The sequence below is a fragment of the Leucoraja erinacea genome, chromosome 21 (assembly GCF_028641065.1).
Source record: "Leucoraja erinacea ecotype New England chromosome 21, Leri_hhj_1, whole genome shotgun sequence".
NCBI classification, from domain to species: Eukaryota; Metazoa; Chordata; class Chondrichthyes; order Rajiformes; family Rajidae; genus Leucoraja; species Leucoraja erinaceus.
In genome coordinates, this window is record NC_073397.1 from 2,097,994 (window position 1) to 2,124,168 (window position 26,175).

Consider the following 26,175-nt stretch of genomic DNA (forward strand, 5'->3'; position numbering starts at 1 on the left):
CGTCATCCCCATTGGTGGAGCCTCCGCGGCCAGGGGTCAAGGGGCATGTGGGTGCTCCCGCCATCTGTCGCGCCTCGCGCGGTCTGTGGTCGCCGCGGCATCGTCGCTGCTGCTGCCGCACGGTGAAGCAATACAGCACCGGTGAAGCAATACAACAACAACAGCAGCAGCAACAACAATAGCAACAACAACAACAACTGGTGGTCGCCGCGGCATCGTCGCTGCTGCTGCACGGTGAAGCAAGACAGCACCCGGTGAAGCAAGACAACAACAACAACAACAACAGCAGAAGCAACAGCAACAACAATAGCAACAACAACTGGTGGTCGCCGCGGCATCGTCGCCACTGCTGCCGCACGGTGAAGCAAGACAGCACCCGGTGAAGCAATACAACAACAGCAACAACAACAGCAGAAGCAACAGCAACAACAATAGCAACAACAACTGGTGGTCGCCGCGGCATCGCTGCACAGTGGACCGTATCAACTACAGACGCTATAAGCCTTATAATAAGGGGCAGGTGGATGAGCATCTGATGGGAGAAGGAATCTGGCGCTAGGGGAAGGAAGGGTGATGCCTGCGGACCTCCTCAGCCGCTCCCACGCAACCGAGGGTCTGTCTGTTCTGCTGCTGATTCATGGACCCATCGGTCGTCTACAAACACAAGTGGGAACCACAGATCCTGCCACTCGTGAGGCAGGTCGCAGTTGCTTGAGCGGACAGTACGGTGGGTCGTTTTGGAAAGGGGGTTGACCTACAACCGTTTAAGCTAAATAAGTCAAAGTGAGTCACTTTAGTTTATTTTGACCTCTATATCTAACTCTCTCTTAAATCCATCCAGTGATTTGGCCTCCACTGCCCTCTGTGGCAGGGAATTCCATAAATTCACAACTCTCTGGGTGAAAAAGTTTTTTTTCAGTCTCAAATGACCTCCACCTCCCCATTACCCCTGGTTTTGGACTCGCCCAACATTGGGAACATTTGTCCTGCATCCAGCTGGTTCAATCCTTTTATAATTTTGTGTGTTTCTATAAGAACCCCCTCATCCTTCTAAACTCCAGTGAATACAAGCCTAGTCTTTTCATTCTTTCCTCATATGACAGTCCCGCCATCCCAGGGATCAATCTCGTGAACCTACGCTGCACTGCCTCAATCACAAGGATGTCCTTCCTCAAATAAGGAGACCAAAACTGTACACAATACTCCAGATGTGGTCTCACCAGAGCCCTATACAACTGTAGAAGAACCTCTTTACTCCTATAGGGGGGTTGCACGTAAGGTCATTGGCTCATAGGGCTTGACTCACGGAGCCGCCCAATCCATCTGGAGGACATCCGTAACTTCCGGTATATGTTATTAATGCAAGAAACGTGTACTTTCCTACCTGTTAATTCAATTCAATTCAACTTTAATGTCATCGCACAAATACAAGTATGAGTACAACGAAATGCAGTTTTGCGTCAGTCCGTAGTAGTTGTGCATAAAGAAATTAAAAAAAATAGAAAGAGAGAAGATACAGAATAATTAAACAATGGGGACGGAGGGACCGGAGAAATCTATCGGCGGGACTCCGAGTTCAGCAATGTGGTTGTATTCCTGTAGCTGTTCCTCATCCCCTACCCCCTGATCTGAGGCCCTTTACCGCCACAAGGGCCACATCAAACAGTTCCCTCTTAAATATGAGGGGCCAATGAACTGGTCTCTCAACTGCCTTCTGTGGCAGAGAATTCCAGAGATTCACTGTGTGAAAAATGTTTTTCTCATCTCGGTCCTTTCCAATTTCCATTATTTCCAATTTCATATCGGAATTGGAAATATTTGGAATTATCGCGTTTGCTCACTACATTGCATCAACAGTAAGGTATTATTTGTGGTTTTTCTTGATTCCTTTGGTATCTTAAAAAGCCTCAGGAGTGATAAATCTGGCTGTAAATTTTGCTTCAGAGGCGTTTTCTTTTTGTATATAAAAACCCACTTGAGAACCATGGGCGATTTTAAAATTTTACAGCCAGATTTATCACTTCTGAAACTTTTTAGATGCCAAAGGAATCAAGAAAAAACACAAATAATGCCTTAGTTGAAGAAATGCAGTGAGCAAACGGCCAATGTTCGCCAAGCACTTTGGCTGTTGTTGTCACTTTTGGAATTCTGAAGTAGGCTAAATGTCTCTCACGCTTATCCAGATTTCCATAATTATTTACAGTACAAAAATTGACAATTTTGCGGGTTTTAACGGGCCCGCTACGCTGGAAACAATGGTAAGTGCTTACCTGCAGTTCATCGCGTGTACTCCACTTGGAGTAGCATAGCAACAGTACGGGTCATGGGTCGTGACCCGACTGCCGTGAAACCTCCCTGTACTGAAATCCTCTGTAGATGTAAAAACCGCCAATATTCCATTTTTAGCTTTCTTCACTGCCTGCTGTACCTGTAGGAGCCCACTTTCAGTATGACTGGTGTACAAGGACTCGCCCAGGTCTCGCTGCTCTCTCCCCCCCTTACCTAACACTAACCCCATTCAGATAATAATCTGCCCCCTTGTTTTTGCCGCCAAAGTGGATAACCTCACATTTATCTATATTATACTGCATCTGCCCACTCACTCAACCTGTCCAGGTCACCCTGCAACCTCCTAACATCCTCTTCACAGTTCACACTGCCACCCAGCTTTGTGTCATCCGCAAACTTGCTAATGTTGCTCCGAATTCCCTCTTCCAAATCATTAATATATATGGTAAACAGTTGCGGCCCCAACACCGAGCCTCGCGGCACTCCACTTGCCACTACCTGCCATTCTGAAAATGACCTGTTCACTCTTACACTTTGCTTCTGGTCTGCCAACCAATTTTCTATCCATGTCAACACCCTACCCCCATGTGCTTAATTTTAGTCACCAGTCTCCCATGCGGGACCTTATCAAAGGCTTTCTGAAAGTCTAGATACACTACATCCACTGGCTCCCCTTCATCCATTTTACTTGTCAAATCCTCAAAATATTCCAGAAGATTAATCAAGCATGATTTCCCTTTCATAAATCCAAGTTGACTTGGACTGAAACCTCCCTTTTACTGCTATCCCTTGTTATGAATGCCCCATTATTAGCCTCTTTAATGCCTGCTGACTCCAGCCAATTTTCCCGCCACCGAAGTCAGGCTAACTGGTCTCGCTGTAATTCCCCCTTTAACGTTTTCTCCCTCGCCCCTTTCTTGAAAAGTGGGATAACATTAGCTATCCTCCATCCAGGTCACCCTGCAATCCAAGGGATTTATCATCCCTTCAGTTCCCACTGCCAGCCTACCCAATACTATGTTTCTCCGAATTCCCTCTTCCAAATCATTAAAATTTATTTCAGTTCCTCTACACCCCTTAGGCATCCTCTGTCCTCCAGTACATTGAGATTTACTAGAATGTTGCCTGGGTTTCAGCAACTAATTTACAGAGAAAAGTTGAACAAGTTAGGGCTTTATTCTTTGGAGCGCAGAAGGTTAAGGAGGGACTTGATAGAAGTTTTTAAAATGATGAGAGGGATAGACAGAGTTGACATGGAAAAGCTTTTCCCACTGAGAGTAGGGAAGATTTCAAACATAAGGGGACTTTCATAAATCCTTGAGAATTAATCCATGACTGACTTTTAGGGGCAACTATCCAAGGGGAACTTCTTTACTCAGAGAGTGGTAGCGGTCTGGAATGAGCTTCTAGTGAAGGTGGTGGAGGCAGGTTAGTTGGTATCATTTAAAAATAAATTGGATAACATTTATACGGATGGGAAGGGAATGGAGGTTATGGTCTGAGCGCAGGTATATGGGACTAGGGGAGAATATGTGTTCGGCACGGACTAGAAGGGTCGAGATGGCCTGTTTCCGTGCTGTAATTGTTATATGGTTATATCTGGGAGATTGTTTGTGTCTTCCTTAGTGAAAAGCTTTTGTTGCGTGCTAACCAACCTGGAGTGACGAGAGAGAAGAAGGGTCTGGACCTAAAACATCACCCATTCCTTCTTTCCAGAGATGCTGCCTATCCCGCTGAGTTACTCCATCTTTTCGTGTCTATCTTTGCTGGAGTAACTCAGCGGGACAAGCAGCATCTCTGGAGAATATAGCTAGGTGACATTTCTGGTCATGAATCTTCTGACTGGGTCAGGGTTTCCCATGAATAACCAAACTCCTTATTTCTGTATTCAGTGTCCCCTACGGATTGAGCCTTCCATATCCACGTCCAAGTGATTCACCTTTCTTACAAACCGATTGTACAGGGAGCATTCTTCTTCTTGCATATGGCATGCACAGCCTAAAGTTGTAGGAAGACTTGTTCTATTTGATCTTATTTGATTGTGCACACCAGGTTGATTGCATGCGTCGAAACAGATTGAAATGTTGAAATCTTCGCCCCGAGGGAGCATTGCGCAATGGGAAAGAGTTAATTAACAATTAATTAAGAGTCTTTAGGGAAGAGTGATCATAATGAGACAACATTTATATTAGGACCGAAACTGATTTAGTTCAATCTGAAACCAGTGCCATGAATCTAAGCACAACAAATTATGAAGGTATGTGACATTTGTTGACCATGTCATCTCAGAAAAGTATGTTAAAAATAAATGATCAACATTTAAGAGGCATTTAGATAGAACAGGCAGGGAATAGAGAGATGCAGACCATGTTTAAGTAGATGTCATTAGACTTAATTGGCATTATGGTTTGCACAGGGCTCTCACTTAACTTGTTTTCCCTGTTGCCAGGTGGGCAACCTAGGCAGTTTTTTAGGTTGCCAAATGACAGTTTAGGTGGTCATTTAAGACGGCTTGCATGATGCGTGCGATAATGTGCTCGGACGAAGTGCGTAGTTACCAGTAGGAATTATGCTCAATGAAGCATTCACATATTATTTCTGCTTCAAATAAAGTCACAAACTAAACATATTCACCATTCAAGACATGATATTTACCACTATGACATGCAGCAAAATTATAATACAGTATCTCAACTCTTTTTATACGTTGCAATTAATGCAATTTCTATTATTTCTTTCCACTTCCAAACAAAAATGTGGTTGGATTATTCAGCGTATGTTCAACCTGTGTCAATAAATCTTGGACCATGGAAGAGAGCGTATGACAGTTCTGCCATCCCGGGAATTAACCTTGTAAACCTACGCTGCACTCCCTCAATAGCAAGAATGTACTTCCTCAAATTAAGGGACCCAAACTGCACACAATAATCCAGGTGTGGTCTCTCTAGGCCTCTGTACAACTGCAGAGGGATGTCTTTGCTCCTATACTCGACTCCACTTGTTATAAAGGCCAACATGCTATTCGCTTTCTTCACTGCCTGCTGTACCTGCATGCTTACTTTCATAGACTGATGAACAAGGACGTCCAGATCCCGTTGCATTTCCTCTTTTCCCAACTTGATGCCATTTAGATAGTAATCTACCTTCCTGTTTTTGATACCAAACCACATTTATCCACATTAAACTTCATCCAAATCATTGATGTATATTGTGAATAGCTGCAATAAAATTTTAACTGAAATATCTCCTGACCGAATTTGTAATGTATATGACCGACTGTAAAAGTAAAATCTGGATAAATCCAACGTATTGCTGTGAATGTTGTCATTAAATAACTACTGTACTGATACTCCATATTAAGAGCATTGATTTGCCGTTTAAATGAATTCTGTAATAACGTATCAACGGTAGCAGTGACAATCGAACACGACGGTTTTAATGTTTCACGTGTTCACAATTTTATTAATCCATCTTTATCGATTTAAAAAAACAAAAAAAACATTGGGAATTAAAACACATTTGGGGGGGGAGGGTGGAGAAGGCAATCGGTGCGGAATGGATGGATTGAGGCTGGAGAATTAGTGCGTGTTGGTTGGAGTAGGTAAAATTGTGAGGGGAGAGCGCGGGGGGATGTCAGTGGGGTTGAATGGGGTGGATCGGTACCGAGATAGAGCAGGGCTCGAAATTAACGGTTGCCCGGGTGCCAATGGTGACCTAAAGTCCCGCCGGAAACCTAAAAGCCGTGCCATTTTGCCGGCTTGGCAAGCACCTGGCACACCTATATTTCAATTCTGAGCGGGGCCCCCCTCTCTATTTCTCTCTCTGTTACTCTCCATCTCCGCCCGCCATCCGTGTCTGGGCCGCCGGTTCTTCACATTCCGCACGGCCGGCTGCACATGCGCACAGCCACGGCCAGCGCATCATCGGCCGTGGTTGTGCGCATGTGCCGCCCTGCGCTGAAAACCAACGCAGAATCACTCTCTGGAGCTGGATTCTTGCTTCTTGGTTTCCTGGTCCTCCAAAAATATTCCAAATGGAATTTAAACTGGACTTGCGTCGCTAATGTGTGGGATAGAACACACGTTTTTTTCTCTCACGTCCCAGTTTGAACAATGAAATCCTTACTTGCAGCAGCACAACAAAATATGTAAACATAGTACTCTGTAAACAATGTTATAAATGAGAAAACAAAACCGTGTATATTTATCTATATATACATGCGTGTGTAATATATGTACCACCCCCCCCCCCCACACACTCACACACAATTTCCCTCCTGCGATTAATAAGTAAGTAAGTCTTTTTGCCAAGTATTCACATATAAGGAATTTGCCTTGGTGCTCCGCCCACAAGTAACAACATGACATATGGTGACAGTTACGAATGACTCAGAAAACACTAAACATTAATAATAATAAAACATTAATGATAAAACACCATTGATCAAGCATGTGAACCAACAAAATACCAGATCAAAGGGAGGCTACAGATTTTTGGCTGTTGAGTAGAGCAACTATTCGTGGATTAAAAACTGTTTTTATGTCTGGCTGTGGCAGCTTTGACAATCGCCTTCCAGAGGGAAGTGATTCAAAGAGTTTGTGGTCAGAGTGAGAGGGGTCAGAGATGATCTTTCCCGCTCGCTTCCTGGCCCTTGCAGTGTACAGTTCATCAATGGAGGGAAGATTGTAGCCAATAAACTTCTCTGGTGATCGGATGATTCGCTGCAGGTGTCGTGCTTGGTGGCTGAGCCAAACCATGATGGAGAAGGTGAGAACAGACACTACGATGGCCGTGTAGAATTGGACCATCATTGCCTGTGGCAGATTATGCTTCCTCAGCTGCCGTTGGAAGTACATCCTCTGTTGTGCCTTTTTGACTGTGGAGTCGATGGTAGCCCCCCACTTGAGGTCCTTGGAGATGATGGTTCCCAGGAACTTAAAAGACTCCACAGATGTGACTGTGGTGTTGATGTTGAGTGGGGTGAGGGGAGGGGGTGCTCTCCTAAAGTCTACAATCAATTCCACTGTCTTAAGAGCATTGAGCTCCAGGTTGTTGCGACGGCATCAGGACGCCAGCTGTGACACTTCCTGCCTGTAGGCAGATTCCTCCCCATCCTGGATCAGTCCAATCAGGGTTGTGTTGTCCGCAAACTTGAGAAGCTTGACAGAGGTGTCTGTGGAAGTGCAGTCGTTGGTGGAGAGGAGAGAGTACGCAGCCTTGTGGTGCTCCTATGCTGAGCGTTTGTGGGTCCAAGATGTGCCTTCTCAGCCTCACATGCTGCTTCCTGTCTGTCAAGAAGCTGGTGATCCACCGACAGGGGTTCAGGCACAGCCAACTCGGAAAGTTTGGAATGTAGTAGCTCTGGCACAATGGTGTTGAATGCAGAGCTAAAATCAACAAACAGGATCCTTGCATAGGTCCCCTGGCGGTCCAGGTGCTGTAGGATGAAGTGCAGGCCCAGGTTGACTGCATCATCCACAGATCAATTGGCCTGATATGCAAACTGCTGAGGGTCCAGCAGGGAGTTTGTGATATTTTTCAGCTTGGCCAGCACAAGCCTTTCGAGTGTCTTCATGAATACAGTGGTCAGTGCGACAGGCCTGTAGTCATTAAGGCAAGTAATCCTTGCCTTTTTGGGTACAGGGGCAATCGTGGAGACTTTGAAGCAGGCAGGGACAGTACATGTTTGCAGGGGCTGGTTAAAATGTCTGTATATACGTTGCGTGCCAGCTGTTTGGCACAGAGCTTAAGAGTAGAGGGGGAAACACTGTCAGGTCCTGGAGATTTCCGGCTTTTTTGTCCTCTGAAAAGCCTCTCCACCTCCTCTATTTTTATTGTTGATATTGGATAAGTGAGGTTGTTCAGCACAGAGGGTGTGGGTGATTGGATGTGAAGTGGTGATTGGAGGGGGGGTGGGTGAAGAAGGGCCTAGTCTTTGCAGAATGATGTCATGCTGTGAGTGGGTGTGAAGTGTTGGGGTGGGAAATGGTCCAGTCTTTTCATACTGGAGTCTTGCCTTAAGTAGGTGTGAAGTGGTGAATGGGAAGGAGAGGGTGCAGGGTTCATTCTTTGTAGACTGGGGTCTGGCTGTGTTGGTGTGGGACCGGGGTGGGGGGTACCAGGGTTCTGATTCTGATTTTCAAACCTGCAGTAAAACTCATTCAGGTCGTTGGTCAGCTGATGATTGTCCAAAGAGCGGGGTGCTTTGCTCTTGTAGCTGGTAATTTCTTGCAAGCCCTTCCAAACTGAAGAAGAATCACTAGCTGAGAACTTGCTCCTCAACTTCTCAGAGTACCTTTCCTTGGCAGTTCTGATTCCTCTTCTCAGCTTGTACATGGCCTACCTGCAGAGGTCTGCATCCCCGCTCCTGTAGGCCTCCTCTTTAGATCGTCGGAGCTGTCTTAAGTTCTGCAGTGAACCAGGGCTTGTTGTTGTTGAACCATGTCCGGGTCTTAGTTGGAATGCAACTGTCCTCGCAAAAGCAGACATATGATGATACAGTATCCGTATACTCATCAAGGCTTGTGGTTGTTTCCCTGAACACATTCCAATCCGTGCAGTTAAAGCAGGATTGTAGGTTCTCAATGCCCTCGCTTGTCCACCTTTTTGTTGTTCTGACCACAGGCTTAGCAGCTTTTGCTGCATGTCATAAAGTTCTATCGTATAGTATCGTGTGTGTAGGAAGGAACTGCAGATGCTGGTTTAAACTGAAGATAGACACAAAAAGCTGGAGTAACTCAACAGGTCAGACAGAATCTTTTGTCAAAAGGAAAAAATTACATTTTGGGTTGGTTCTGAAAAAGGTTGTTGCACACCTTTGGAATGTGGAAAGAAACAAGAGCACCCGGAGAAACCCCATGTGATCAAAGGGAAAAGGAACAAACTCCATACAGACAGCACCCATATTCAGGATCAATTCCAGGTCTCTGGGACTTTTAGGCAGCAACTTTATGGCCAATGTACTGTCCCAAAGTCTTGAACTGAATTAAAACATAATAAGCTGTAATGGGGGACATAGCGTCACTTAGAGATTTAAGACTGAAAATGGATAGTTTCTTTTTTTTTAGTGACCAAAGTTATCAACGTATAATTTTTTGTGTGTTAGAAAACAAAATATAGTGGCACAGCTGGTGAACTTGCTGCCTCACACGCCAGGGATCTGTGTTCGATTCTGTCCTCAGGCACTGTCTGTGTTGAATCAGGCTTTTTGGCCCACCGAGTCTGCACCGACCAGCGATCCCCGCACATTAACATTAGGGACAATTTACACATACACCATGCCAACTAACCTACATACTTGTATGTCTTTGGAGTGTGGGAGGAAACCGAAGATCTCGAAGAAAACCCACGCGGTCACGGGGAGAACGTACAAACTCTGTGCAGACAGCACCCGTAGTCGGGATCGAACTCTGCTGTGCCACCGTGGCCGCAGTTTACAAAATAAACAGAGCGCAGCAAAGAGTGTTAGAGCTACAGAGAAAGTACAGGTTAAAGGTGTTTGGGAAGGTGACGTTGATGTCAGTGAAAGTGGGAAGAGGCAGGAATGATTAAATTACAACAATTATGATAAGCAGTTTGAAAGTTGGCAGTAAAGTCTAATGAATAACAAAAGGTGCATTTGCAAAAGGTTTGATTAGAAGACAAATTAGTTGAAATTATCAGCAGAGATAAAAAGCATATCTGATAAAATGCATGAAATTCTTGTCTATGTGGAACCGTTGAATTAAAAGTTGAATCGAGGACCTTATTCCATGGTCCGGAGGAGCGGTGATCTTATAGAGGTGTATAAAATCAGAAGAAGCATAAATGAGGGTGAGAGGAGGGTGAATCCACACAGATTGTTACTTCATGGTAATCAGGACTTGGCATCTTGTGACTACTTTCTACTGCTCGGCATATTGCACCTGAGGCTGCTGATGGTGCTGGAAACAGCCTAGGTTCCTCGCTGTGGAAATTGAGCTTTTGTTGTGGTGGGCAACATGATATTATGTTTATTCTATGTTTATTATGTGAACAGGGTCCAAGGCTGTCATGTCACTGGTGGTGGTGCAAATTGGCCAGTGTGGGAACCAGATTGGGCAACAACTATTTGAAGTGGTGAGCATGGATGGCCAGAGTGGCCGGAATGAGAGTTACTGGAACACTTCACAGGAGCGATTCTTCAACAGCAGCAATGATGGTGAGGCCTCTTGTTGTCTATAGCTTCCCTTAACGTCTGTGCACAGTCATTTCAACAAGACCAGGGAAAACGTCTTTCCATTGAATCAAACCAATCAGGGGTACAAAGTGGGTCATTCAGTTGATTTACTTAATAACAATCTAAAATGGATTTTGAATTAATTCCATTTTGCCGAAGTTGGTCCTCTGCCTTTTAGGTGGAACAGAACAGAAACAAACCCTTTGTCCCACTATGGACATACTGTTCATTGCTACCTATCAACAATAATCTCATCCATCTGATTACATAGAAACATAGAAAATAGGTACAGGAGTAGGCCATTCGGCCCTTTGAGCCTGCACCGCCATTCAATATGATCATGGCTGATCATCCAACTCAGTATGCTGTACCTGCCTTCTCTCCATACCCCCTGATCCCTTTAGCTACAAGGTACTCTGCTATGTTTCATTACCTGCAACGTGATTTTTTTAGAGACAAGTAGTTGTGTGATTTGCAGGAGTACCAGTCGCTCGGGCTGTTCTGGTCGACATCTAACTTAAATATAGCCAATGAACTGGCCTCAACTACCTTCTGTGGCAGAGAGTTCCAGAGATTCACCACTCTCTGTATGAAAAACGTTTTTCTCATCTCGGTCCTAAAGGATTTCCCCTTTATCCTTAAACTGTGACCACTTGTCCTGGACTTCCCCAACATCGGGAACAATCTTCCTGCATCTAGCCTATTCAACCCCTTAAGAATTTTGTAAGTTTCTATAAGATCCCCCCTCAATCTTCTAAATTCTAGCGAGTACAAGCCGAGTCTATCCAGTCTTTCTTCATATCCGTGGAGCAGATGCGGCGTAGACGGAGGAATTGGGAATAGGGGATGGAGTCCTTACAGGAAGCAGGGTGGGAAGAAGTGTAGTCCAGATAGCCATGGGAGTCAGTGGGTTTATAATGTATGTCGGATGAGGCGTTCCATATTCTGCTCCAGGCGTTTATATTCTGCTCCACGGATGAGGCGTTCCACACCAAGACATCTGAAATGTCCTCATTATTCAGGGAATGGGGGTTCCCCTCCTCCACCATAAATGAGGCTCGCACCAGGGTCTCTTCCATACCCCGCAACACTGCTCTCTCTCCCCATCCCCCCCACTCGCAACACGGGCCGAGTCCCCCTAGTCCTCACCTTTCACCCCACCAGCCGTCACATACAAAAAGTAATCCTCCGTCAGTTTCACCACCTCCAACGTGACCCCACCACTCGCCACATCTTCCCATCTCCCCCCATATCTGCCTTCCGCAAAGACCGCTCCCTCCATAACTCCCTTGTCAATTCTTCCCTTCCCTCTCGGTCCACCCCCTCCCCGGGCACTTTCCCTTGCAACCGCAAGAGATGCAACACTTGTCCCTTTACCTCCCCCCTCGACTCCGTTCAAGGACCCAGCAATCGTTCCAGTTGCGACAGAGGTTTACCTGCATCTCTTCCAACCTCATCTATTGCGTCCGCTGCTCTAGATGTCAGCAAATCTATATCATTTGTGAGACCAAGCGGAGGTTGGGCGATCGTTTTCGCCGAACACCTCCGCTTGGTCCGCAATAACCAACAGTTGACCTCCCGGTGGCTCAGCACTTCAACCCCCCCTCCCACTCCGTCTCCGACCTCTCTGTCCTGGGTCTCCTCCATGGCCACAGCGAGCAGCACCGGAAATTGGAGGAACAGCACCTCATATTCCGTTTGGGGAGTCTGCATCCCGGGGGCCAGTCACATCGAATCCTCTCCCAATTTTGTTATCCTGATTGTCTCCTTCCCCTTCCATCAGCCCCCCTGCTGTCTGCGAACTTTTCCCCTTGCCTTTAAAAAAAACCCTTTTCACAATTTCTTGTCCAAATCCCCCCCCCGCATTACGATCCTTTTACAACAGGAAAGTGTTTCGGCAACAATCAAAACGTTGCCTATTTCCTTCGATAAAACAAACCCAGCCGTTAAATATCTCCTTCCTCTTTCCTGCTGTGATCCACCATTCTTCACTCGGGTTACTAAACTAAAATAATTCTGAAGCAGGCTCTGAAGCGAAGTTTCCTCTGCTATCTTTCATTACCTGCAACGTGGTTTTTTTTAGAGACAAGTAGTTGTGTGATTTGCAGGAGTACCAGTCGCTCGGGCTGTTCTGGTCGACATGGAGCCAAAGGTCATCAGCCACACGGTGTCTAAAGCTGCAAGCTCAGGGCGCTGGAGATACGGAGCTCAGTCAGCCTTCTGTCAGAAACAAGGATCTGGAAATAATTGGGCAAATGGGTAAGAATGAATCTAACCTTCATAAAAAACATTTGCTGCTATTCCATCTTTCCTTTCTCACAGAAATCAAACCAGCTTGAAACAATGTTTGGAAGAAGGATCTCGACACGAAACGTCACCCATTCCTTCTCTCCAGAGATGCTGTTTGTCCTGCTGAGTTACTCCAGCATTTTGTGTCTACCTTCAGCTTGCAACAATATTCACTGAAGTACTGTGTCTATGAATTGGGGTTATGTGCCCTGACTGACATTCTGCCACATTATTTGAGTGGTGTGTGCATTGTTGAGCCGCAGTTCTTCCTCTTTTACTAAACTCCTGTCTCCGGTTATGTTCATATGGTTCTGCTACTGATCAGAGTTCAGTAGTTCAGATCTGTAATCACGTAACACGAGTGAGAATTAAACCAGACCAAGCTGATAAAAGTGTGTAGGAAGGAACTGCAGATGCTGGTTTGAACCGAAGATAGACACAAAAAGCTGACGTAACTCAGCGGGACAGGCAGCATCACTGGAGAGAAGGAATGGGTGACGGTTTGGGTCGAGACCCTTCTTATAAGTATTGTCTCAAAATCATTCATTTAGATATTTGAAATATTCAAATATATTTTTAACATCATGCTCATTATAACTCAGTAATGAATGGAACATTATACTCGAGTTATTGGCTCAGGTCGTTATCAAAACACACAATTCTAGTTGTTATGGTGTTGCAGCTTTGGGATCTTGCTATGTTCAGTTTGAAGCTTCATATAATGCATCGTGACAATGAGGAGACTTTGGTGGAGTATCTTATTGGCTTTAAAAGGCTTTTGGATATACTGAGGATGTGAAAGATATTAATGAAATGCAAGTTATTTTTTATTTTCTATTTTCCCTCATCTCGGCCTCAGTGAAATTCTACTTTCAATGATTGATCAAACATGATTGAGTGGGAGAGAAGATTTGATGAGCCGAACTTATGAACTTCTGTGTGTTTTGATGCTCAGGTTCTGTGTTCATGGTCCTCAGCACGAAGAAGCTGTGATGGACCTGGTCCAACAGGAGGCTGAGAAATGTGAGCGGCTCAGTGGCTTTGTGACAATGATGAGTCTGGCTGGAGGGACCGGCTCTGGGTTGGGTACATTCGTCACTCAGTGCTTGCGGGATAGGTACCCACACTCATTGATAATGAATCAACTCACGTGGCCATATGGAACTGGAGAGGTAGGCTAGATCTCCGCATTGTCATGAGGTTTGTACTGTCCCATTTGTTTTCCAGTGGTTGCAGAATGGTCGAACATAAATAAAATTGAATGTAGGAAATAAATCGTCAGCTGACCAGTAATATTTGTAAAATATACTGTGCCCTCCATAATGTTTGAGACAATTTATTTATTTGCCTCTGTACTCTACAATTTGGGATTTGTAATAGAAAAAAATCACATGTAGTACACATTGTCAGACTTTATTAGAGGGTATTTTTAAACATTTTGGTTTCACCATGTACAATTTACAGCTGTGTTCATAGATAGCCCCACTCCATTTCAAGGCACCATAATGTTTGGGACACATGGCTATACAGGTGTTTGTAATTGCTCAGGTGTGTTTAAATGCCTCCTTCATGCAGGTAGAGAGTTCTCAGCACCTAGTCATTCCTCCCGTCTTTCCATCATCTTTGGAAACTTTTATTGCTGTTTATCAACTTGAGGATCAAAGTTGTGCCAATGAAAGTCAAAGAAGCCATTATGAAACTGAGAAACAAGAATAAAAATGTTAGAGACATCAGCCAAACCTTAGTCTTACCAAAATCAACTGTTTAAGCAAAATTGATACTGCTACACCAGATTAGTAAGCACGGTGAGCTTACTAATCGCGAAGGGACTGGCAGCCCAAGGATGACCTCCACAGCTGATGACAGAACAATTCTCTCTATAATAAAGAAAAATCCCCAAACACCTGTCCGACAGATCAGAAACAGTCTTCAGGTGTGGATTTGTCAATGGCCACTGTCCGCAGAAGACTTCATGAACAGAAATACAGAGGCTACACTGCAAGATGCAAACCACTGGTTAGCTGCAAAAATAGGATAGCCAGGTTACAGTTTCCCTGAAGTACTTAAAAGAGCAACAACAGTTCTGGAAAAAGGTCTTTTGGACAGATGAGACGAAGATTAACTTATATCAGAGTGATGGCAAGAGCAAAGTATGGAAGAGAGAAGAAACTGCCCAAGATCCAAAGCATTCCACCTCATCTGTGAAACACGGTGGTGGGGGTGTTATGGCCTGGGCATGTATGACTGCTGAAGGTACTGGCTCACTTATCTTCATTGATTATACAACTGCTGATGGTAGTAACATAATGAATTCTGAAGTGTATAGACACATCTATCTGCTCAAGTTCAAACAAATGCCTCAAAACTCATTGGTTGGCGGTTCATTCTACTGCAAGACAATGATCCCAAACATACTGCTAAAGCAACAAAGGAGTTTTTCAAAGCTAAAAAATGGTAAATTCTTGAGAGGCCAAGTCAATCACCCGATCTGAACCCAATTGAGCATGTCTTTTATATGCTGAAGAGAAAACTGTAGGGGACTAGCCCCCAAAACAAGCATAAGCTAAAGATGGCTGCAATACAGGCCTGGCAGAGCATCACCAGAGAAGACACCCAGCAACTGGTGATGTCCATGAATCGCAGACTTCAAGCCGTCATTGCATGCAAAGGATATGCAAAAAAATACTAAACATGACTACTTTCATTCACATGACATTGCTGTGTCCTAAACATTATGGTGCCCTGAAATGGGGGGACTATGTTTTAACACTGCTGTAAATTCTACATGGTGAAACTAAAATGTATAAAAATGGTTTTATTAAAATCTGACAATGTGCACTTTAACTTTATGTGATTTTTTTTTCTATTACAAATCTCAAATTGTGGAGTACGGAGGCAAATAAATAAATGATGGGTCTTTGTCCCAAACATTATGGAGGGCACTGTAGTTATCAGTGCCAGCAGGTTTTTGCTCTTCTCTGGCTACGAAGCTACTAAAACTAATGTTGTCCTGCGCTGGTTAAAATAAGGGGTCAGATCATGGATGATTTGTGATAAAATCAAGCAATAGAGATTTAATTGTCTTACAATTGGCTGTAACTTCAGATGTGGTTTAGGGAACAAGGATATTTCCTCGGGATGACATATGAGCAGTGAATGTATCGCGGCCTCCAAGGGAGTATTCAGGAATGTGTAGACAGGTACTGCAGATGCTGATTTACACCAAAGAGAAGAAAGGGCTCAAGACTCTTCTTCAGGAACAATGGGTACTGAGCTAGGCAGTGAAATGTTTTAGAGGGTGGATGCAAGGGTAATGATAATGCAGCAGTGAGGGGGGTGATCCAGCGTTGTAGTAGAGCACTCCTAGTTGAAGAGATATTGCACTGGGGAAATGTAAGAAGCTCTGACAGCAACCGGCACTGGGAATCATGTAGCCATTTTGTGTTTTTACGTTTCATTTTTTCAAAAGGAGAATTTTGTTTTGCAGATAATTGTCCAGAATTACAATACAATGCTGACCCTGTCTCACTTGTATCAGTCGTCAGATGCACTACTCATTCAAGAGAATGACATTATTCACAAGATTTGTTCGCAGCTGATGAATATAAAACAGATCTCCTTCACAGACATCAATAAAGTAATTGCTCATCAACTTGCCAGTGTCTTGCAACCAGCATATACCAGAAACCATGGGACAGAGTATGGCTCAAATCCACTCGGTGAGAAGAAAACTACTGTTATTCACCATTCTCACCCCCGTTTGTCCCTTTCCCCAAGTTTCATTGTTTGTAGTTCCTTCACAATCAGGCAGAGCGTATCTCCAACACTCCCCTTCTTCTTGGACATCTCTCAACACTTCTGTTCTCTCTTAACAGAAACATAGAAAATAGATGCAGGAGTAGGCTATTCGACCCTTGAAGCTAGTACCGCAAGGTTGATCATCCAACATCAGTACCCCGTTCTGGCTTTTCCCCCCATATCCCTCGATTCATTTTCATTTCCAACTGCCACCACAACATCAATTCCATTCCCCTCAAGCAGTGCAAAATCTCCCTCTCCGAACACAGACGTACCAATCCCAACCTCAGCATCAGACCTGCAGACAAGAGCGGGACCTATTGCAATCTTGCAGACTAATCTCCAGCATGCTGAGGCCAGGCATCAGCTCCCACACCACTCGTACCTTCACCTTGACCATGACTCCTCCACAAACACCAGCCCGCTGTCTCTAAAACCATCACACGTCTCATCACTTCTGACAATCTCCCCTCCACAGCCGCCAATCTAATAGTGCCCCAACATCACACTTCCCATTGTTCGCTCCTCCCTCCCAGCTGCTGCCACAGAATTCATCTCCAAATACCTCCAAACTGTCTTGTCTCTTCCCCCCCACTGGGACACATCGTAACACTCTCCAATCTGGCAATCAACCCTCCTTACTTGCATCGACCTATTACTTGCCCACTCCTTCCCATCACCTCTTCTACCAGCTGGCTCATTGCCAGCTCTCCCCCCCCCCCCCGTCATCTATCAGTCTGAAGAAAGGTCCTGACACAAAATGTTGTCTGTCTATTTCTCTCCACAGATACCACTGAACTGCTGAGTTCCTGCAGTAGTTTGTTATTTTAGTTGTAGGCAAGACAAGAGCGGGATTTGTCACTAGAGGGAGCCAGTTTCATGGGTGGAAGATAATAAACATGAGAGTCCAGAACGGGCCAAAGCCAGAACCTCGAGCTTGCGTAACCTTTCAATAAAATCAGCTGATCTGCCTGTCTCTAACTTCAATTCCGCATTCCTTCACTGCACCACGCGTAAGGGCGTGAAGCCCCATCCCAGCAACTGCACCATCTGAGGCTTGTAACAGAGTGCAGCGCTCCTCTTGAATTTACGCGTGGTAAAAGCTGGTGTGCTCCAGCAGCCAGATCTCTGCAGGGCACAGCTGGCCAGTGCAGCCAGTGGGTGTGGGTCCGCAGGTTCTCAAATAGATGGTGGGGTAAATACTGGAAAGTATTACTAAGGAAATGGAGCATCAGTTTCAGAATTCTGATGTCAGGCGTGCTAACGATGTGGTCTGCCCAGTGTAACAAACTGAGTGTAACATGGGCTTCAATACTAGGAATGTTGGCCTTGGAGAGGACACTAGTGTTTGTTCATGTGTCCTTCCAGGGTTTTGCAGAAAAAGAGACACAAGAAACTGCCGATGCTAGAATCTTAAGCAAAACACAAAGTTCTGGAGGAACTCTGTGGTCAGGCAACATCTGTGGAGGGAATGGACAGATGACATTTTGGAATGGAACCTTTCTTCAGTGTGAAGAAGGCTTGAAACATATCTGTCCATCCCCTCCACAGATACCACCTGACTTGAGTTCCTCCAATGCTTTGTTTTTTGCAAAGCTTTGGTGAATTCTTCCAATGCCACTGGATGCCTGGCGTAGATAGTCAAGAAGTATATGAATGGCCAGGGATATTGCTGCCCGACAGACCTCGCACAGAAGTTATAGTCTGGCATCTTGATCTCAAAATAGCCTTTGCCACATTAACAAAAGCCATGTCTCCTGTCGCTATGCAGTGGCTCGCAAGGAGGTGGTGGTCTGTGTTTTACAAGATCTTGCTATCAACCTTTATTATTGGAGAGGAAAGTATGGTGGAGGACCATTGCCTTGTAAATGTTGAGTGTCGGGCCTATCAGCTCATGTGCTTCAGTGAAAGCATCAGTGGGGGCCTGGAGCCGGGCAGCTCAACACCACCTTTCAAGGACAATCAGAGATGGCCATATTACTGGTCTTACCAGTGACATTCAGATCTTGAAACAAACACATTTTAAACAAATCATTGCATCATTTGTCACTACCTCACTTAGCAATGAGGGAAAAGGGTGTTGTCCTTAGAACAAAGGAGGTTATTGTAAAGATTTCGACAGATTTAAATAAGATTGACAAAGAAAAACCTGCTCCTGTTAACTGATGTTAACTGGACTCGAGGACATTCATTGGGCTTTGGGCAATAGGTGCAGGGAAGATGTGACGAAGAATGTTTTTTATGGAGTGAATGGTGATTATCTTGTATTTACTGGCTATGAGCGTATGCTGGTACTGGATAGCTTCTTGAAGGAAATACACTTGCAGGATTTATAGGAATAGAACAAGGATATGGGCCTGCCCAGGGTACTCTGCAGTGAGTCACTGCGGAATCAAATGGGACAACTGTGCTGTAATGACTCTTTAAATAAATAATTGTTTTAAAAGTAGCAACTGATCTTTGATTCTTCTCTGTCTGCAGGTGATCTGCTGGAAAGTTTGGTGACACATCCAGAGTATAAATTACTGGGCCTGATGAACATCCCACAGATGTCTGACACATCTTTGCAGTTCAGTACCTTTGCATGGCCAGGGCTTCTGAAGCACCTGCGACAAATGCTGATGGCCAACACAAAAATGGAAGCAGGTCAGTCATCATCTATTCCACAGCAAACAGCAGCAATTCCTTTAGAAGATTTAGATATGAACAGTCTCGAAATGGGCCATTTGGCCCGTCTCTTCCATGCTGGGCACCCTCCCGTGGCTTTCATTGCTGAGGCGATTCAAGTGCTGATTTAGACTTCCACCACTATCTCAGTCATGGTACTCCCCACTCTCGGGGTGACTAAGGTCCTCCTCATATCTCTATAATACTAAAACTCTTTGTCTTGTTTGTGGCTGTGTGTGTGAATATCTGGTTAATTCCTATTTTCTTCCAAACGCTAGGCTACAGCCTTCCTATTTTCACACATTCTCACATTTTCCCTCCCTCCCTGCACCCCTCCCCATCCCTCTCCCTTCCCCATCCCTCTCCCTTCCCCATCCCTCTCCCTTCCCCATCCCACTCCCCTCCCCATCCTTCTCTCACCTCCCCATCCCTCTCTCCTCCCCATCCCCCTCCCCCTCTCCCCCTGCCCCCCCCCCCTGCCTCGCCTCCCTGCCTCCCCCCCCCTCCCCCTCCCCCTCCTCCCTGCCTCCCTGCCCCCCCTCCCCCCCTCCCTGCCCTCCCTCCCCCCTCCTCCCTCCCTCCCCCCCCTCCCCCCCCTCCCTCTCTCTCCCTCCCTCTCTCCCTCCCCTCTCCCTCTCTCCCCCTCCCCCCCCTCCCTCCCCCCCCCCCCCCCCCCCTCCCCCCCCCCTCCCCCCCCCTCTCCCCCCCCCCTCTCTAAACCCCCCCCTACCCCCCTCCTCTACCCCCCCTCTCTACCCCCCCCTCTCTACCCCCCCCTCTCTCTCCCCCCCCTCCCTCTCTACCCCCCTCCCTCTCTACCCCCCCCTCCTCTCTCTACCCCCCTCCCTCTCTCCCCCCCCCCTCCCTCTCTACCCCCCTACCCCCTCCTCTCTACCCCCCCCCTCTCTAACCTACCCCCCCCCTCCCTCTCTCCCCCCCCCCCTCTCTACCCCCCCCTCTCTCCTACCCCCTTCCTCTCTACCCCCCCCCTTCCTCTCTAACCCCCCCCCTCCCTCTCTACCCCCCCCTTCCTCTCTACCCCCCCCCCCCTCTCTACCCCCCCTCTCTCCCCCCCCCCTTCCTCTCTACTAACCCCCCCCCTTCCTCTCTACCCCCCCCCTTCCTCTCTACCCCCCTCCCTTCCTCTCTACCTACCCCCCCCCTTCCTCTCTACCCCCCCCCTCTTCCCCTACCCCCCCCTTCTCTCCTCTTACCCCCCCCCTTCCTCTCTACCCCCCCCCCTTCCTCTCTACCCCCCCCCCCTCCCCCCCCCCCCCCCCTACCTCTACCCCCCTCCCCATCCCTCCCTCTCTAGGGATTGAAGAGAGAGTGTGAAGAGGAGGAGGAGGGAGCCTGCGCAGTTGGGGGCTATTGTATTGTATTGTATATCTTTATTGTCATTTCATTTCCTGAGTATTCACATACCCAGAGGAAACAAAAAAACGTTGCTCAACCAGTGTCCATTCAGTGTGCATTAAAAATAAATTGAAATAAAAATACATATATCATGAACAAATTTAACACTCTACTAAACATTCAACAGGCGTTCCGATCGGCAGCGGCACGACAGTGGCTCTGCTGCAGTGTGTCCAGGTTGGTGGTTGGTGCGCGATACTTTGGCAGGGGGCAAAGTCCGTTTAGCAGTCTTATAGCCTGCGGGAAGAAGCTGAGGAGCATCCTGCTGGTTTTGCAGCTAATGCTCCTGTACCTCTTCCCAGATGGCAGGATGGAGAATATGTGATGCGATGGGTGGTAGGGGTCTTTGATGATGGAGATGGCTCTGCTGATACATCTCTTCCTGTATATGTCCAGCAGGAAAGGGAGTGGAGCACCAATAATCCTGCTGGCGGTCTTCACAATCCTGTCTAGTTGGTGCCGTTCGTACGCCTTGCAGCTCCCGAACCAGGAAGTGATGCCGTAGGTTAATGTGCTCTCGATTGTCCCCCTATAAAAAGTCCGTAGGTGTGTAGTGGGGAGACCTGCTTTACGTAGTCTTCGGAGAGGGTGTAGTCGCTGCTGGGCTCTCTTGACCAGTGCTGTGGTGTTGGCCGTGGACGTCAGGTCATCTGACAGGTGTAGTCCTAGGAACTTCACGCTGCTGACCCTTTCCACATCAGCTCCATCGATGTGCAGAGGTGTATGGTGTTGTTTCACCGCCCTCCTGAAGTCAACCACCATCTCCTTTGTTTTTCCCACGTTGAGAATGAGGTTGTGGGATTTGCACCATCCTGTGAGCAGCTCCACCTCCATCCTGTACGTCGACTATGCGTGAGTGGTGCAATATTGCGTTGGGGGAACGGGTGAGTGGTGGAATCTTGAGTTGGGGGAGCAGTCCCGTCTGCACTTGGTCTAGTCCCCTCTTCCCCAACCCTAGATCTATGTTGTGTGTACCTCTCCGTACATGACTAGAAACACGTTGACCAGCTTCGTGATCTGTTTCTGTTTTTAGGTATTGACTGGCGAGTGAAACCTCCCCTATCAGGGCTCCAGCCAGCTGCAAACGTTTCTCAGAATAAGGAGCTGCACTTCAATACATCTCTGGCCAACCTGCTGATATTGCGAGGCAAGGATGTTCAGGAAGCTGACGCAGGTGATTGCAGTAACATCAGTGACTGTATATAAACTGTTAGCATTTTAGTTAAACTTCCTTTATCTTTAGAAAAGAGAGTGATCTGATGAATCAGTCATATCAGAGTGTAGAGCACTTCATAAACCTACACTTCTAATACCAATACTAATCCGAGTTATATATCTTTTGGTCTGACAAAGATGCTACCTGCTGAGTTACTCCAGTATTTTGCATCTATCTTCTGTTGTGTATATCTTTAGGAACGCTACATATCAAATGTGAATTTAATGCAACAAACGTGTAACCAACTTTAATTATGGAAAAAATGCTAAAATCATACATTTAATTTAGATGGTGCCAACAGCCTGTTCATATGACTAGGAATTTAACATGATATTGAAGCATGTTTTAGCTTTTTAAAAAAAAAAAAAAAAAAAAAGAGAAGTTAACATGCAGAATATTAACTGAATTTCATGAAATCTAAATCTTGATTTCTCACTATAGAGTTAAACAGAGGGAAACAGGCCCTTCAGCCCAATTCATCCATGCCAACCATGGACTTGTGAGCCAGCCCAATTTGCCTATATTTGGCCCGTATCCCTCTAAATCTCTTCTATTTATCCATTTACATATGTTTTAAAGATTGCAATTGTACCCATCTCTACCACTTTCTATGATAGATTTCTCCACTTACCCACCACACTGTGAAAACGTTGTCCCTCGGATCCCCTTTAAATCTTTCCCGTCTCACATAAATCTGTGCCCTCTGGTTTTAGACTCCCCCACACCGTATCTCGTGATTTTATAAACCTCAGTTTAGTTTATTGTCACGTGTACGGAGGTACAGTGAAAAGCTTTTGTTGTAAATACGTTGATTACAATCAAGCCATTTACAGTGTATAGAGACATGATAAGGGAATAACGTCTAGTGCGAGATAAAGCCAGTAAATTCCGATCAAAGAAAGTCCGAGGGTCATTAATGAGGTAGATAGTAGTTCAGGACTTCTCTCTAGTTGTGGTAGGATGATTCAGTCGCCCTTCAGCCTACTGCACTCTAGGGAAAGGAGTCGGCCTATGCCGGTCTCCTTATGACTTAAACCCTCCAGACCAAGTAACATCGTCATGAAACGTTTCTGCACCCTTCTTGATGGCTAAATGGCTTGATTGTAATCAACGTATTTACAACAGTTGGATGATCAGCCATGATCATAGAAACATAGAAATTAGGTGCAGGAGTAGGCCATTCGGCCCTTCGAGCCTGCACCGCCATTCAATATGATCATGGCTGATCATCTAACTCAGTATCCCGTACGTGCCTTCTCTCCATACCCTCTGATCCCCTTAGCCACAAGGGCCACATCTAACTCCTCGTAAATATAGCCAATTGAACTGGCCTCAACTACCCTCTGTGGCAGAGAGTTCCAGAGATTCACCACTCTCTGTGTGAAAAAAGTTCTTCTCATCTCGGTTTTAAAGGATTTCCCCCTTATCCTTAAGCTGTGACCCCTTGTCCTGGACTTCCCCAACATCGGGAGCAATCTTCCTGCATCTAGCCTGTCCAACCCCTTAAGAATTTTGTACGTTTCTATAAGATCCCCTCTCAATCTCCTAAATTCTAGAGTGTATAAACCAAGTCTATCCAGTCTTTCTTCATAAGACAGTCCTGACATCCCAGGAATCAGTCTGGTGAACCTTCTCTCCCTCTATGGCAATAATGTCCTTCCTCAGATTTGGAGACCAAAACTGTACGCAATACTCCAGGTGTGGTCTCACCAAGACCCAGTACAACTGCAGTAGAACCTCCCTGCTCCTATACTCAAATCCTTTTGCTATGAATGGCGGTGCAGGCTCGAAGGGCCGAATGGCCTACTCCTGCACCTATTTTCTATGTCTATGTTTCTTACAAATGTCTTGTACAGGTGTAACATGACATTCCAACTCTTGCACTCAATCAGTCTGAAGAAGGATTTTGGCCCGAAACGTTGCCTATTTCCTTTGCTCCATAGATGCTGCTGCACCCGCTGAGTTTCTCCAGCATTTTTGTGTACCTTGCACTCAATGTCCTGTCTGATGAAAGCATGCATGCTAAACGCTTTGCCCAACCCTGTCCATCTGTAACGGAACTATGTCTCTGTTCTACAGCCCTATCTTAGTGCTTTGTCATTTACTGTGCAAGACCTATCCTGGTTTAACATACCAAAATGCGACACCTCGCACATGTCTGAATTCCATCAGCCATTCCTTGGGCTCGCTTTCCCAGTTGATTTAGATCCTATTGTGATCTTTGGTGACTTTCTTTGCTGCCTACTATACCACCAGTTTTGGTATCATCCACAAAGTGGCTTCCATGCTGACTACATTCTCATCCAAATCATTAACACAGATGATGAACAACAGTGGAGCCACACTGATTCCACTTGTCATGGGCCTCCATTCAGAAAAACAATACTCCGCTACCACGCCAAGATGTCCACCACCGTGCCAAATTTGTATCCAATTGGCAAGCTCACCTTGGATTCCATGTGATCTAACTTACATTGTTTTCATAGAAAGCAAAGACATATTAATTATAATTATTTTAAAGTACTCTCAGTAGCACCAAGGACTTTGGAGTTGTTGATTTTTGATTTTATGTGACGCATCACCTGAAATGGCCATGTCTTAGTTTTAATTTTAGAGATACAACGTGGAAACAGGCCCTCTGAGTCTGCGCCGACCAATGATCGCCACACATAAATACTATCCTACACATTTTAGGGACAATTTACATTTATACCAAGCCGATTAACCTACAAACCTGTACGACTTTGGAGTGTGGGAGGAAACTGGAGATCTCAGAGCAAACCCACGCAAGTCACGGGGAGAATGTTGTAACTCCGTATAGACAGCACCCCTGGTCAGGATTGAACCCGGGTTTCTGGTGCAGTAAGGTAGCAACTCAACCGCTGCGCCTGTCCTGTCCTGCATCTTTATGTTAACATGGGACCATGATATGCTTTCTCAGGCCTTCTTAAGGAGCAGGCACTGTACACCTCCTGGATGCCTGTAGATTCTGCCTTCAACATATGGAGAACACCAACATCCTTCAATAAGTATGAAAAATCAGCCACTCTTGTCAGCAACAGCCAGTGTCTCCTGAAACCTCTGGACAGTGCTGTGAAAAAAGCCTGGGACATGTTTGCTTCAAGGTTGGTGCTAGCTTTACAATTTACATGCTCTCTGAAGTCTTCTGCTATACTGGATGTTTAATTTCAAATGCCCCATTTGTGGGCCACCTATTCCACTGTCCCTTTGATGTCATGCCCTTGTCCCTCTAGCCTTTAGTTCTCATTGACTATATTTATATTCAAGAATGGTTTCTGAATACAGCATTCCTCAGTGACGACATATAAAATTCTATCATATTTTGATCATTTTTCCAAGATTACTAATCAGTTGTCTTTCAACATTCGTGAATGCATCCTCCAAATGTTTTCTCCTCTCTTCATGAAAGTACCTGCAATTTTTGTATCAGCTGTACTACAACCCTCTTACTTCTTCAGTAATTATTTCTCCCCGAGGTTGCTGCTGTTGGAGTTATAAACCAAACCCACTTGTGTTTTGTGTCCTTCTCTTATTTTCTTTTGGTTTTAATCTTACTGTTCCTTGATTTCATGGATTTTGTGCTCCCTGATCCTACAAGACACGGTGTCTCCTGGATGTTAAATTGAGGTTCCTTCTGCCTTCTCAAGTAGACACGTATAACCCTACAGCAGAAAGCACTCCAGCATTGGCCAATATTTCTCCCTCAATCAATATTGCTGAAATAGATTTTATTTTTTAATCATCTTTACCATATTGCCATTGTTGAGCTCTAGAGGCAAATTGACTCCAACATTTCTTATATTTTAACTACACTTCAAAAGCATGTAGTATATGCAATGGGTTTCCTCTTATTATCATAAAAGGTGCCGTGTAAGAAAAATGTGCGAAATAATTTTTGTTTTAAATTGAAGCCTTGACAAAGGATGTTGACAAAGGTTACAATTTTATTTCTTGTACCTTTGCTTAGACTTTTTAAAACTTTTATCTTTCAGGGCTTATGTGCATCAGTACACGAAGCATGGAATCTCAGAAGAGGAATTTCTGGACAGTTTCACCACCATGGAACAGGTCATTGCTAGTTACTCTAATCTTGGATTACAAAGTTGATGATGGTGCGAGATGTATACAACCATCTGTAAATTGTCTCTGCTCCAGGTTTGTCCAAGTTTGACGGAAATGTTGTTCACGCCATGTATTAATAATTAAAATCCTTGAGTTTTGGATTGATTTTTATGATGTATTTAAAATGTGTACAAATAATATAAAGAAGATAATACAAAGT

The 26,175-nt window shown here is 45.4% G+C and overlaps 2 protein-coding genes across 3 annotated transcripts in view; one reads left to right on the forward strand and one right to left on the reverse strand.

The window, feature by feature from the left end:
• Positions 1–6,232, reverse strand: part of LOC129707579 (short transient receptor potential channel 4-associated protein-like) — a 66,208-nt gene extending 59,976 nt beyond the window's left edge. The window contains exon 1 of the mRNA XM_055652727.1: positions 6,165–6,232. Within this exon, the coding sequence (XP_055508702.1) occupies positions 6,165–6,232 (68 nt within the window). The remainder of the gene's footprint in view (positions 1–6,164) is intronic.
• Positions 263–26,175, forward strand: tubd1 (tubulin, delta 1). 2 transcript variants are annotated; one of them, XM_055651980.1, is made up of 9 exons: positions 263–783; positions 10,307–10,468; positions 12,595–12,745; positions 13,731–13,947; positions 16,314–16,494; positions 19,055–19,219; positions 21,690–21,830; positions 24,814–24,997; positions 25,886–26,175. In XM_055651980.1, exons 2-9 carry the CDS (start codon positions 10,321–10,323, stop codon positions 25,998–26,000), a joined length of 1,302 nt encoding a protein of 433 aa, XP_055507955.1. In that variant the 5' UTR covers positions 263–783; positions 10,307–10,320; the 3' UTR covers positions 26,001–26,175. The 2 variants fall into 2 exon arrangements, with proteins under 2 accessions (XP_055507955.1, XP_055507954.1); XM_055651979.1 differs by having other exon boundaries at positions 271–783; positions 16,263–16,494.

What these genes read in the sequence shown, in the direction of transcription:
- tubd1 (XM_055651979.1), top strand. Translation starts at nt 10,321, where the DNA reads ATGTCACTGGTGGTGGTGCAAATTGGCCAGTGTGGGAACCAGATTGGG. An exon ending in GTATGGCTCAAATCCACTCG is followed by an intron (nt 16,495 to 19,054) that starts GTGAGAAGAAAA and finishes CTCTGTCTGCAG; the next exon opens with GTGATCTGCTGGAAAGTTTG. An exon ending in TGTTCAGGAAGCTGACGCAG is followed by an intron (nt 21,831 to 24,813) that starts GTGATTGCAGTA and finishes ATGCTTTCTCAG; the next exon opens with GCCTTCTTAAGGAGCAGGCA.